Raw genomic sequence first — 10,903 nt, forward strand, 5'->3', positions numbered from 1 at the left:
CACTCCTCTGTTTATTAATGCATACTGGATAGCAAGTTCTTGTTTAATGCTACTATGTACATATGTTATTGAGGAATATTTTAATTTACATGCATATTGTATTGCATTTCAAAAGATCTTTCATTAAAAAGGGAAGAACTTGAATAAGTGAATTAAAGGCTCTGAATGAACTTGTTTCGTACCGTTTCATTATGCTGTAAGAGAACTTTATAGAATGGATTTAATGGATAATTGCCCAATACCTGTTACAAGTTTCACTGAGCAGTTTTACAACCTGTGACTCTTAATTCGTGGCGCAGGTTTTATTAATCTTAGTGTGGAACTGTACCCAGGATACAGAACCTCAAGGTTTTACACTTTCATGTGCCTCTGTGCACTAATGAGAAACAAACAGCAGTTGCCTATAATGGTCCAACTTTAATTCTTTAATCAAAGGTACGGAAACATTCACCATGTCCCAGGAAGGCCTAGGTTCCTGCTCTTATCCAAACATGATTATATATTGTATTGTACAGTTATTTGAATACCAAAATGTTGATATTAAATTATCTGTATCCATTTGTTTACTTTCCTGTTACTATGCATATTTTTATTTGTTTGACCATCTGGAATGGACAACACAGCATATTTATGTCCTTTTTATTTACTCATATATATGCTTACTGTTCTGTTAACATGTCGATAGTTGGGCAATAATAATAATAATAGAGGTAGTAAACAGTTAAATAATTAAAATGTTGTAGGTATCTGCATTTTCTTTGCGGAACTAACTAACGGTTATGCGATATTACGGAAGGAAAACGGCGTAGAACCCCGATTACCCAGCAAGGCACTTGTGTGTGCGGCAGGCCCATGTGGGACGCTTACATTTCCCGGCACAACAACGCCACAAATCTGATATAACTGACATCTCATATGTTGACGTGTGAATGATCGTATTTCTGAAGATACAAAAATGCTAAAAGAGGCATTGGAAGGGCAAGTTACAGTCGTATGTAACACTATAGCCGGTAAGTGAAATTATGAAAATTGCTGAGACTGACACATATTAGCCAGTTAGCTAGCTAGCTTTGCTCTGAATATTGTACCAAAGTGTGAACGTTAAAGCGAATTTAATGGTTTTACACTCAAGAACACGAACAGTATATTTAACATCGGTTCGCTCATTTGTGATTTACAATATTAACTCTAGTAATCCTGTCTGTATGGCGCCAGTGGTGCCAGAGAGACCAGCGACGTTAAGGGCCATCAAAGCAGTAGCTGCCCTAGCTGCCTCAGCCTCGTACAAACTCTACTATATATAGACAAATAGAGCTAATGGGAATAATTGTCTTATAATCCTGAGCCTATGGTTTGCATAGTTTGCTCCATAGTTCGTTTTTTTTTTGCCTCTTAAGGTTTGGACCATGCAAAAATGTATTAAGTTAATAATACAGTGACATTGCTTTAATAATAATTTTTCTTTCATCTTTCAGTATCGGAGCAGGTGCAGGTGGAACCCGTAGGTCGCTGGTTTGAGGCCTTTCTCAAGCGTAGGATTCGGAATGTCTCCGCCTCATTCCAGGAGCTTGAGGAGGAAGAGGAGTTGTCAGAGGAAGAAGAGGATGAGGAATTGCAGTTAGAGGACTATCCCATGTTGAAAACACTGGATCCCAAAGACTGGAAGGTGCCTGTCAGATGTCGTTTTAAGGAGTTTCTGCATCTTTAGTAAATGTCTGGATTGTGTGAATGCAATTTTCCTTCCACAGCGAGTGATTGTGATGTGTGGTAAATTCCCCAGCAAGTATTGTTGGTAGCTTTACTTAAGAGAATATGGTGGTTGTGAATTGAGAATACCTTGATATGGGTATTTTCTAAAAAGAGACACCTTCATTCATCTCACAGATCTTTGCTTTTACTCAGGACACCCTGTGTGATTTGGGTTACATACTCTTACATATACTCCCTTATATACTTCCTCACAGAACCAAGATCACTATGCTGTACTGGGTTTAGCACATATGAGGTACAAAGCAACCCAGAAACAGATCAAAGCTGCTCGTAAGTGTTCTCCTACTCTTCATTCTGAGCATGTCCAACCTTAACCACATGTACTGTAACATTTACCTTGTGGTTCACGAGGCAGGGCCTGACCAATAGAGAGTTTAATGCCAGTGTTTTTACACGCACAGAAATGTTTGCTACAGTAATACTCTTGTGAGGCACTAACATTGCGTCTCCGCAGATAAAGCCATGGTGCTCAAACATCACCCAGACAAGAGAAGAGCAGCAGGCGAACAGATTGTAAAAGGAGACAATGATTACTTCACCTGCATCACGAAAGGTCAGGATCAAGCCCTGCTGTTCCACTGGTGCAATTACTGGAGATGTTACCAAATCAGCCAAAGCATCGGAAATAACGTTACATTATCCGCTGAAACAGTTACGTTTCCTGCAGACCCTATATGAGTTACTGAGTGTATCCTGTTACATGTTCCAGCAATAGAGATTCTGTCAGACCCGGTGAAGCGAAGAGCGTTTGATAGTGTGGACCCCACCTTCGATAATACGGTTCCCTCCAAGGCGGAAGGCAAAGAGAACTTCTTTGAAGTGTTTGCTCCTGCGTTTATGCGAAATGCCAGGTAGGCCTCTTCCTCTTTCCTTCCTGTGCTGAGAGCAGACAGGAAATGAGCAGGACTAATTCTGTTGCCTGAATGTGTGACAGGTGGTCCATTAAAAAACACGTCCCCCACCTCGGATCACCGGAGTCCTCGTTTGAAGAAGTGGATCATTTCTATTCTTTTTGGTGAGTTCAAAGCCACAACTGACGGCAAGAAATGTACTCTTAAATATTTCTGTTAATCCTAGTGTTAACCGGCCAGTCGTACAGAAGTAGTGTAAGCAAAGTAGTAGGTGGTTTTGATTGAATGGTGTCTGATGATCAGTAGATGGGGAGCAGGGGGTGCAGTGAAAGCAGGGATTTCGCATAGTCTTTTCCTAAAGCTATGTAGGCGTTTAACAGGTCGTTGTAGTGTTTTACATTATTCAGTTTCCATTAACACCACCAAACAGTGGTGAAGTTGTGGTAATAATTCTTAATAATTTCTCATTTTCAAGGTATAACTTTGATTCATGGAGAGAATTTTCATACTTGGATGAAGAGGAGAAAGAAAAAGCAGAATGGTAATAAAAAACCAAAAAACATTGTGTCCCACACACATTGTGCGCTGTATTAAATACATGTCTCCACTTATCTCCATCGCTGTGTGTTCTTCACTAGTCGAGATGAGAGGAGATGGATTGAGAAACAGAACCGGGCATCTCGAGCCCAAAGGAAGAAGGAGGAAATGAACAGGATCCGAACCCTCGTGGGTACGACCTGAGAAGACAGGGCCGTCGGTCAGCTCTGAAAGGGTTAGTGGGCAGCACCTTCGGGGGGCGTTTACTCACTGCAGTCTGACTCTGACGTTGCAGATACGGCCTATGGCTGTGACCCCAGGATAAAGAAGTTTAAAGATGATGAGAAGGCCAGGAAGGAATCGGAGAAGAAGGCTAAAGCAGAGGCCAAGAAGAAGGAGCAAGAGGAAAAACAGCGGGTGAGTGCCACCTGGACCCATGGCACACAGGCATGCTGGAGATTTAGGCTGCTTTAAGCATTGTGCATGAACTCTGGAAATGTGGAAGAATACAGTTTGTTTGGAATGATCGATAATTGGATCAAACTACAGAATTTAAGTGTTTATTGTATGGAGGTGGTCCCGGTTGATTGTCCTGTAGAGGGACTCAGTAAAGGCAGGTGTCCCGGGAGTTTTGTCCTGTAGAGCGAATGAGTAAAGGCAGGTGTCCTGGGGTTTTTGTCCTGTAGAGCGACTGAGTGAAGGCAGGTGTCCCGAGGGTTTGTCCTGTAGAGCGACTGAGTGAAGGCAGATGTCCTGTAGAGCGACTGAGTGAAGGCAGATGTCCTGAGAGTTTGTCCTGTAGAGCGACTGAGTGAAGGCAGATGTCCTGAGAGTTTGTCCTGTAGAGCGACTGAGTGAAGGCAGATGTCCTGGGGGTTTGTCCTGTAGAGCGACTGAGTGAAGGCAGGTGTCCAGGGGGTTTGTCCTGTAAAGCGACTGAGTGAAGGCAGGTGTCCTGGGGGTTTGTCCTGTAGAGCGACTGAGTGAAGGCAGATGTCCTGGGGGTTTGTCCTGTAGAGCGACTGAGTGAAGGCAGATGTCCTGAGAGTTTGTCCTGTAGAGCGACTGAGTGAAGGCAGATGTCCTGAGAGTTTGTCCTGTAGAGCGACTGAGTGAAGGCAGATGTCCTGAGAGTTTGTCCTGTAGAGCAACTGAGTGAAGGCAGATGTCCTGAGAGTTTGTCCTGTAGAGCGACTGAGTGAAGGCAGATGTCCTGAGAGTTTGTCCTGTAGAGCGACTGAGTGAAGGCAGATGTCCTGGGGGTTTGTCCTGTAGAGCGACTGAGTGAAGGCAGGTGTCCTGGGGGTTTGTCCTGTAGAGCGACTGAGTGAAGGCAGGTGTCCTGGGGGTTTGTCCTGTAGAGCGACTGAGTGAAGGCAGGTGTCCCGGGGGTTTGTCCTGTAGAGCGACTGAGTGAAGGCAGATGTCCCGAGGGTTTGTCCTGTAGAGCGACTGAGTGAAGGCAGATGTCCCGAGGGTTTGTCCTGTAGAGTGACTGAGTGAAGGCAGATGTCCCGAGGGTTTGTCCTGTAGAGCGACTGAGTGAAGGCAGATGTCCCGAGAGTTTGTCCTGTAGAGCGACTGAGTGAAGGCAGGAGTCCCGAGGGTTTGTCCTGTAGAGCGACTGAGTGAAGGCAGGTGTCCTGGGGGTTTTGTCCTGTAGAGCGACTGAGTGAAGACGGTACACTGTGCTGTCCTGCAGGCTCGGCAGGCGGAACTGGAGGCAGCGCGCATGGCCAGAGAGAAGGAGGAGGAGCAGGCCAAGCAAGTGGCCCAGCAGGCCAAGAAAGAGAAGGAGGCGCAGAAGAAAGCCATCAAGAAGGAGAGACAGAAACTCAGGACGACATGCAAGGTAGGGGTGCAGCTTGGGTCTGCCGCCGGAGTCTAGGCCAGAGCTGTGGTTTGTGGCCAGTCTGGTTTGTGACTCCTCTTGATGTTTGCTTTCAGAACTCCAACTACTTTGTGGATGATGAGGCTGAGTGTGTGAAGATGATGGAGAACATTGAGAAGCTGTGTGATCGGTTAGAACTCCTCAGGTACTGGGAACTTTGGGCGTGTTAGATTTCTGTTTCATATTCTCTTTGCTTTTTGGGGAGAGGGGGGGGCATTTTGCTTAAGCTAACATTTTGTGCTATTATTGCTATTTTTCTTGTCTAGCTTACAGAATTTAAATGAGATTTTGGCTTCGGGCAATAAGGAGGAGAGTAAAACGGCCATAGAAAAGCAGGTAAGCTAAAGCTTAAATACAATCCAGTGTTTTATCTGCTCTTGGGGAAGCACCCTGATGGAGAGGCTCTGGCCGCCCCGGCCGGTCTCTGTGGGCGTGGCCCTGCGGGGTCAGGCCTCCGTGTGACTGGTGGAGCGTTTGCCACATGTGCGCAGGTGCAGGAGGTGAACGCGCAGATGCTGCAGGAGCGGGAGGCCGAGGTGAAGGCCCAGCAGGCCGCGCGCGCCTCCGAGCAGGTCGGCGCCGGCACGGTCCTGGGCAAGGGCTGGAACGAGGAGGAGCTGCAGCTGCTCATCAAAGCGGTCAACCTGTTCCCCGCCGGGACCAACGCCAGGTGGGCCAGATGCCCGGGACCGCACCAACCCCCCCGCGCCCCCCCAGATCCTGACCTGTGCTCTCCGTCCGCAGGTGGGAGGTGATCGCCAACTACATGAACTTGCATTCAGGCAGCGGCGTCAAGAGAACCGCCAAAGACGTCATTAATAAAGCGAAGACGCTACAGAAACTGGGTGAGTGCTGATCCGTGTGGCTCAACGTGGAGGTGGTTGAAAAGCAGCAAAGTGGTTTAAATCACGGCACCCCCCCCCCCTTTCCTGTTTCTAGATCCTCACCAGAAGGATGAAGTTAATAAGAAGGCCTTTGAGAAGTTTAAGAAAGAGCACATTGCTGCCCCAGCATGTGCAGACAAAGCTGTGCCTTCAGAGCGCTTTGATGGTAAGACCTTCACTCGTACCTGCTACAGAGACTTCGTATTCCTACGGACCTCATGAGGTTTCTCTTTGGTAAACGTCCAACCTGCATCAGCCTCAATGGTCTAGGGCGTTCTTTTGCCCCGTTCTTATTTGGGCCCCCTCTTATTTGCCCTCTTCCATCAGGCTCCGGCAGCGACTCTAACCCCTGGACGACGGAGGAGCAGAAGCTCTTGGAGCAGGCGCTGAAGACGTACCCCGTTAACACTCCCGAGAGGTGGGACAAGATCGCAGCCGCCGTGCCCGGACGCACCAAGAAGGACTGCATGAAAAGATACAAAGTAAGCGCACTACTCCACTTTGGTCCAATGAGCAGGAGGGAGGCGGGAAAGAGGCTGGCCAGGCTCCTGGTCAGTCGGACGCGCCATTATCGGCGTGGCGGAATGCTGTGGACGGGTGTAAATGACTACGTCTCTTTCCCCACCCAACATAGGAGCTGGCGGAGATGATCAAGGCTAAGAAAGCCGCCCAGGAGCAAGTCTCTACCAAAACTAAAAAATGACGGGGTGAAGAACAGACGACGCACAGCCCGATGTTCTTTTAATGTTATTGTGTTTGTTCTTTATTTTATAATAAAATGTAAAGACAATGTCCAGGCGGTGTGAAGACCCTCACTCCTCTCGGCTTCTTAACCAGCACATGGCGCTCTGGATGCGGTTGTAGTCTGGGAGCTGGTCAATAGGCCCTGGAACACATTATTACGACGTGGTTCTCAAACAACATAACTGAATATTATGAAACTCTTAGCTGGTCCAGGCTGTCGGGACATAAAGATCATGTTTTTGCCTTTAAGACAATAAATTTAGAAGCACTATCCAGTATAAACTACTACTACAGGACACTTAATTTTTGCTTCATAGCAGTGCGGTTTGTTAAATGGAGAGAGAACCAGGCAGTACTTACCAACGGCTGCTATTGCTGGAGCTTTGTTGTAGATGTATTTTGTACACACCTCCTTGATGGTGTTTGCATCTACGGCCTAGAGAAGCAGGAGAAGATCAGACGTCTTTACACCCTGAAGCTGATGGGCGGCTGCGTGCGCCAAACGGTCACTTACGTCTATCCTGGCCTCCAGCTCGTGCAGGGGGAGCCTGCGGCCGTAGCACAGCATCTGCCTGCCAATGTCCTCACAGATGGGCGTGGACCCTGCGGACAGAGGACACGTGAGGTGCTGCACGCTCGTACGGCGGGTGCGGGCGAGTGCGGCTAGAGGCTCACCGTCCAGGTGGAGCAGCATGTTGGTCTTCAGGAGGTTCTTCGCTCTTGCAACCTCGCTCTCCGTCACACTGGTGCACAGCGACATCCTGCAACAACACAGTTTTACTCCCGAGTCATTAATGCTCTCATTACAACCTCAGTGAAATCGTTAACTCGTTAACTCGGATTACGCTGGAGTCTCGGTTTGTACTAATTGCACGCACGTCGAAATAAATAAATTCCCAACCTCTCAAGTTTTTTTTTTTTTGTAAAGCGCCTGACACCACATCGGTTGCCTCGGCGACAGCCGTGACAGAGACGTGTTCTCGCACGGCCCCCACTCACCACTCGCGCTGCGTGAAGTCCGTCATCTCCCCCACGGTGCCTGGCTCACACACGGCGTACAGCCCCCACAGGCCCGTGTCTGTGTAGCACGTGTTGAAGGACTGGAAGCTATGGCACAGGCTCCCCTGACACGCCTCCTGGGCCAGCCGACTCGACAGGTTCTGAGGGACGGCAAGAGTGAGAGGGCTGCCTGAGAACTCTACACCGGGGGGGGGGGGGGGGGGGGGGGGGGGGATGGAGCCCCAAGCAAACTGTGGGGGAGGGCAGAGGGACGTACCACGGCGCCCCCGAAGGAACGGTCCCAGTTCCCGATGAGCGTGTTGGCCACCATGAGCGGGATGGTGTCGGGGTGGGACCAGCCGACGGCCTCCACGGCCAAAACTATGTGGGCCAGTGGCATCTTGCTGTCCCTGACTCGGATCTGTTAACGGGCAAAAACAAACCAGGAGAGTGTCACAGTTTCTCCTCTGCGTGAGAAAAACCACAGCCAGCCAGCATGTTTGTTAGTAAGCATTCCTACTCACAGAAACTGTTTGTTTGTTTACCTCACTTCCAGTGAATCTACAGGAAGGCAATGCTGGTGCCTCACCCTTGTATCTGGCTGGCAGCTTTCCAAAGTGATATTTAGCCAAATCAATTAGTTCAGCGTGAGACACACCTGAAATCAAAATGAACACTCAAGTACACACACAAAAAGACAGGCGAGTATGACTGGTGCCCATACAGACATTTAGTCTACATCTGCTTTAAGAAATTACCTCCAGCTGCAGCAAGCACAATCCTTGGCCCCTTGTAGTGCGTTGTAATGTACTCCAACAGGTCTCCTCTGTTTATAGTTCTGTCAACAAGCCCGTCATACGTTTACCACACATATCAAAACATTAACATAGTTAGAAAGCTTAAGACTACTTAGTAATATCATCCATCCCACAGCCATGCAAAAACTAACGTACTTGATGTTCTCTGCAGGTCCAAGTATGGTTCTTCCTAGAGCAGTATCCTGGTACGCAGTTGCGTGCAGGTAGTCAAAGACAACTTCCTGTAGGTTAGTCTCCACTTCCTGCATCTCTCGTAGGATGACGCCACGCTCCCGCTCAATCTCCGCCTCCCCCAGCGTGCTATTCTGGATTATGTCAGCCAGAATCTCCACAGCTGGAGAGCAAGACACGAACGGTAAATCCCATAGGTCAGACAGCTGCTACTACATCAGTGGCAGAGTCGGTGTGTGGTTAGCCTACCTCTGGGGAGGTCTTTGGAGAAGGCTTTGGCGTAGTATACGGTCTGCTCTCTGGACGTATAGGCATTTAGATGGGCTCCCATGTTCTCTATCTCGAGCTCCAGGTCTAGTTGAGAACGCTTCTTTGTGCCCTGTAACCAGTACACACAGCAGCGTGGATTTGGAGCTCAGCGTGGGACCAACATGCCTGCTCTCCTCAACACATATTTCTGCAGAGGTAACTGCTAATTTTCCCAGAAGACCTTTCAATCACAGAATTTGTTGTCATGTCAACAGGTAAACAGGTGAGCACACACACCTGTAGACTGTCAACAAGGCATCTGGGAAAATGTGCAGGTAGTTATGGTGTTATTTAAAATACAGAAAACAAGTGCTGGCAGGTGATGTTTGTGGCAATTAATGAGGTTTAGAGATTTTTTTGTTTCTGCTTATTGTCATAATCTGCCTACATATATAACATATATGTCTGCAGTCATTTGGAGTATTTGTTGTGTACACTAAAGCCATTGGAAGAAGCTGGCATGCATCCATGCCAGCGAAGGTGTCACTCTATGAACGTCTGTGATAACGTAGTCTCAGCAAAACAGTTTGTCAAGAACTGGAGATGTTACTGTTGGGAGGGCCATTTGAGCTTCTTATGCATTATTCTTGTGGTATTTCATTACAAAATACTAGCATCACATCTCTAAGGCATTCTGATGTTATATAAGCCAGCCAAAATTATTTTGCTTACTGGTGTCATTACCTTAAAGGCCATGTGTTCGAGGAAATGGGCTGTTCCGTTATTCCTCTCATTCTCATACCGACTCCCAGCATCTATCCACAGGCCAACCTGTAAGAATGTCAGTGTAATACGTTAATGATGTCATTTGTAAAGTAGAAATACGGCAGTCTGTGGTAATCTTTGCGCGCACCGTGCATGTGGGCAATCCCGAGTCTTCAGACGCCACTCTGAGTCCATTTGCGAGTGTGGTGACCTTCGTCTCCGGGACGTTTAGCGCCACTGCGGGTGCGGCTGCTGTGGACCGCTGCCGAACCGACTGCAAAGTGTTAGTCAGATGTTAGACGACTTGACCAGCCAGCTAAATGGCGTTACGACTGACAAAACAAACGTTTAAAAAACAACGTAAGCTGAGTGTCGCATAATTGTCCTGTCATAATTCATGAGACGATGGGCACATAAACTTTGAATCTAGTTTAAATAGATAACTAGCGCAAATATGCATCCGGTTACCGGTTAACCAGCCGTAAACTGGCTCCGGTTCTACAGTACCTAGCCAGCTAATTACAGACAGCGTCTTTACTGAGAACTGTATGATCACTGCTGTATTTGCTAGCTTCACTACCGATACATGTATTATTGTTTCTACCTTTCGTACTGCGTTTGTTTTCAATATATTCTTTGCGAAGTGCTCTCCAGCCACACCGAAACGTCTTATGATCGCCGCCATGTTTACGACGTCCTGACGTCACCTGGCCGTCATAACTGCGCAGATACGAGTTGCGTCATCCGTTCTACAGCGCTAATACGTCACGCTTAATCGTCCCATAATATAAACGCACTTTTATATACATACATTTGGAAATCATACCATGACAATGTATTCAAATATTATTCACAACCTTGTTCTGAATTTGAATTCATGGACATACCACACTGGTAAACAATGATTTTGCTTCCTACAAAGAACTTTTATGTTAGCTCAATACAGGTGCTTTCAGAATTTCTCTATCACTCAAATTTTTTTCCAGTAAACTCACATTAATGTGTATAGTACGGAACCGATGATGTGTTGGCCGGGTTTTGCTAGACACTGGAGAGAGATATTCCCCTTATCTTATTACAGGCAAAATCTTGTGCATTTTAGAAACAAGTTTGTGCATACATTTTTAAGTATAATAGCAGCCTAGTTTACGAATAAGTAAAATACTGAATGGAAAATGTAAAGTTCCCTGTCACTTCAAAACTGCATAACAATTGTAAGAACAA

General features: G+C 47.1%; 2 protein-coding genes across 2 annotated transcripts; one reads left to right on the forward strand and one right to left on the reverse strand.

The window, feature by feature from the left end:
* The first annotated feature begins 797 nt into the window (after positions 1–797).
* On the forward strand, positions 798–6,723 carry dnajc2 (DnaJ (Hsp40) homolog, subfamily C, member 2). The gene is made up of 17 exons (XM_077006820.1): positions 798–1,010; positions 1,476–1,666; positions 1,965–2,040; positions 2,225–2,323; positions 2,480–2,621; positions 2,705–2,785; positions 3,097–3,162; positions 3,260–3,351; positions 3,454–3,575; positions 4,861–5,010; positions 5,106–5,194; positions 5,316–5,385; positions 5,541–5,719; positions 5,794–5,894; positions 5,989–6,099; positions 6,261–6,415; positions 6,568–6,723. The coding sequence occupies exons 1-17, from the start codon at positions 956–958 to the stop codon at positions 6,634–6,636; spliced, it is 1,848 nt and encodes a 615-aa protein (XP_076862935.1). The 5' UTR covers positions 798–955; the 3' UTR covers positions 6,637–6,723.
* On the reverse strand, positions 6,680–10,419 carry pmpcb (peptidase, mitochondrial processing subunit beta). Its single transcript, XM_077006821.1, has 13 exons — positions 10,284–10,419; positions 9,828–9,953; positions 9,659–9,745; positions 8,915–9,044; positions 8,630–8,828; positions 8,435–8,514; positions 8,222–8,334; positions 7,954–8,097; positions 7,677–7,837; positions 7,353–7,438; positions 7,192–7,280; positions 7,038–7,113; positions 6,680–6,819 (listed from the first exon to the last, which is right to left on the reverse strand). The coding sequence occupies exons 1-13, from the start codon at positions 10,362–10,364 to the stop codon at positions 6,746–6,748; spliced, it is 1,446 nt and encodes a 481-aa protein (XP_076862936.1). The 5' UTR covers positions 10,365–10,419; the 3' UTR covers positions 6,680–6,745.
* Between the last annotated feature and the right edge of the window lie 484 nt (positions 10,420–10,903).

Source organism: Brachyhypopomus gauderio, chromosome 5, assembly GCF_052324685.1.
Source record: "Brachyhypopomus gauderio isolate BG-103 chromosome 5, BGAUD_0.2, whole genome shotgun sequence".
Taxonomy (NCBI): Eukaryota; Metazoa; Chordata; class Actinopteri; order Gymnotiformes; family Hypopomidae; genus Brachyhypopomus; species Brachyhypopomus gauderio.

Excerpts from the sequence above, each read along its gene's own strand:
- dnajc2 (XM_077006820.1), top strand. The coding sequence starts at position 956 with ATGCTAAAAGAGGCATTGGAAGGGCAAGTTACAGTCGTATGTAACACT. Across the intron at positions 1,011-1,475 it reads CGTATGTAACACTATAGCCG|TATCGGAGCAGGTGCAGGTG; the intron begins GTAAGTGAAATT and ends TTCATCTTTCAG. Across the intron at positions 3,576-4,860 it reads AGCAAGAGGAAAAACAGCGG|GCTCGGCAGGCGGAACTGGA; the intron begins GTGAGTGCCACC and ends GCTGTCCTGCAG.
- pmpcb (XM_077006821.1), bottom strand. The coding sequence starts at position 10,364 with ATGGCGGCGATCATAAGACGTTTCGGTGTGGCTGGAGAGCACTTCGCA. Across the intron at positions 9,045-9,658 it reads TCGAACACATGGCCTTTAAG|GGCACAAAGAAGCGTTCTCA; the intron begins GTAATGACACCA and ends TACTGGTTACAG. Across the intron at positions 8,515-8,629 it reads GGACCTGCAGAGAACATCAA|AACTATAAACAGAGGAGACC; the intron begins GTACGTTAGTTT and ends GCTTGTTGACAG.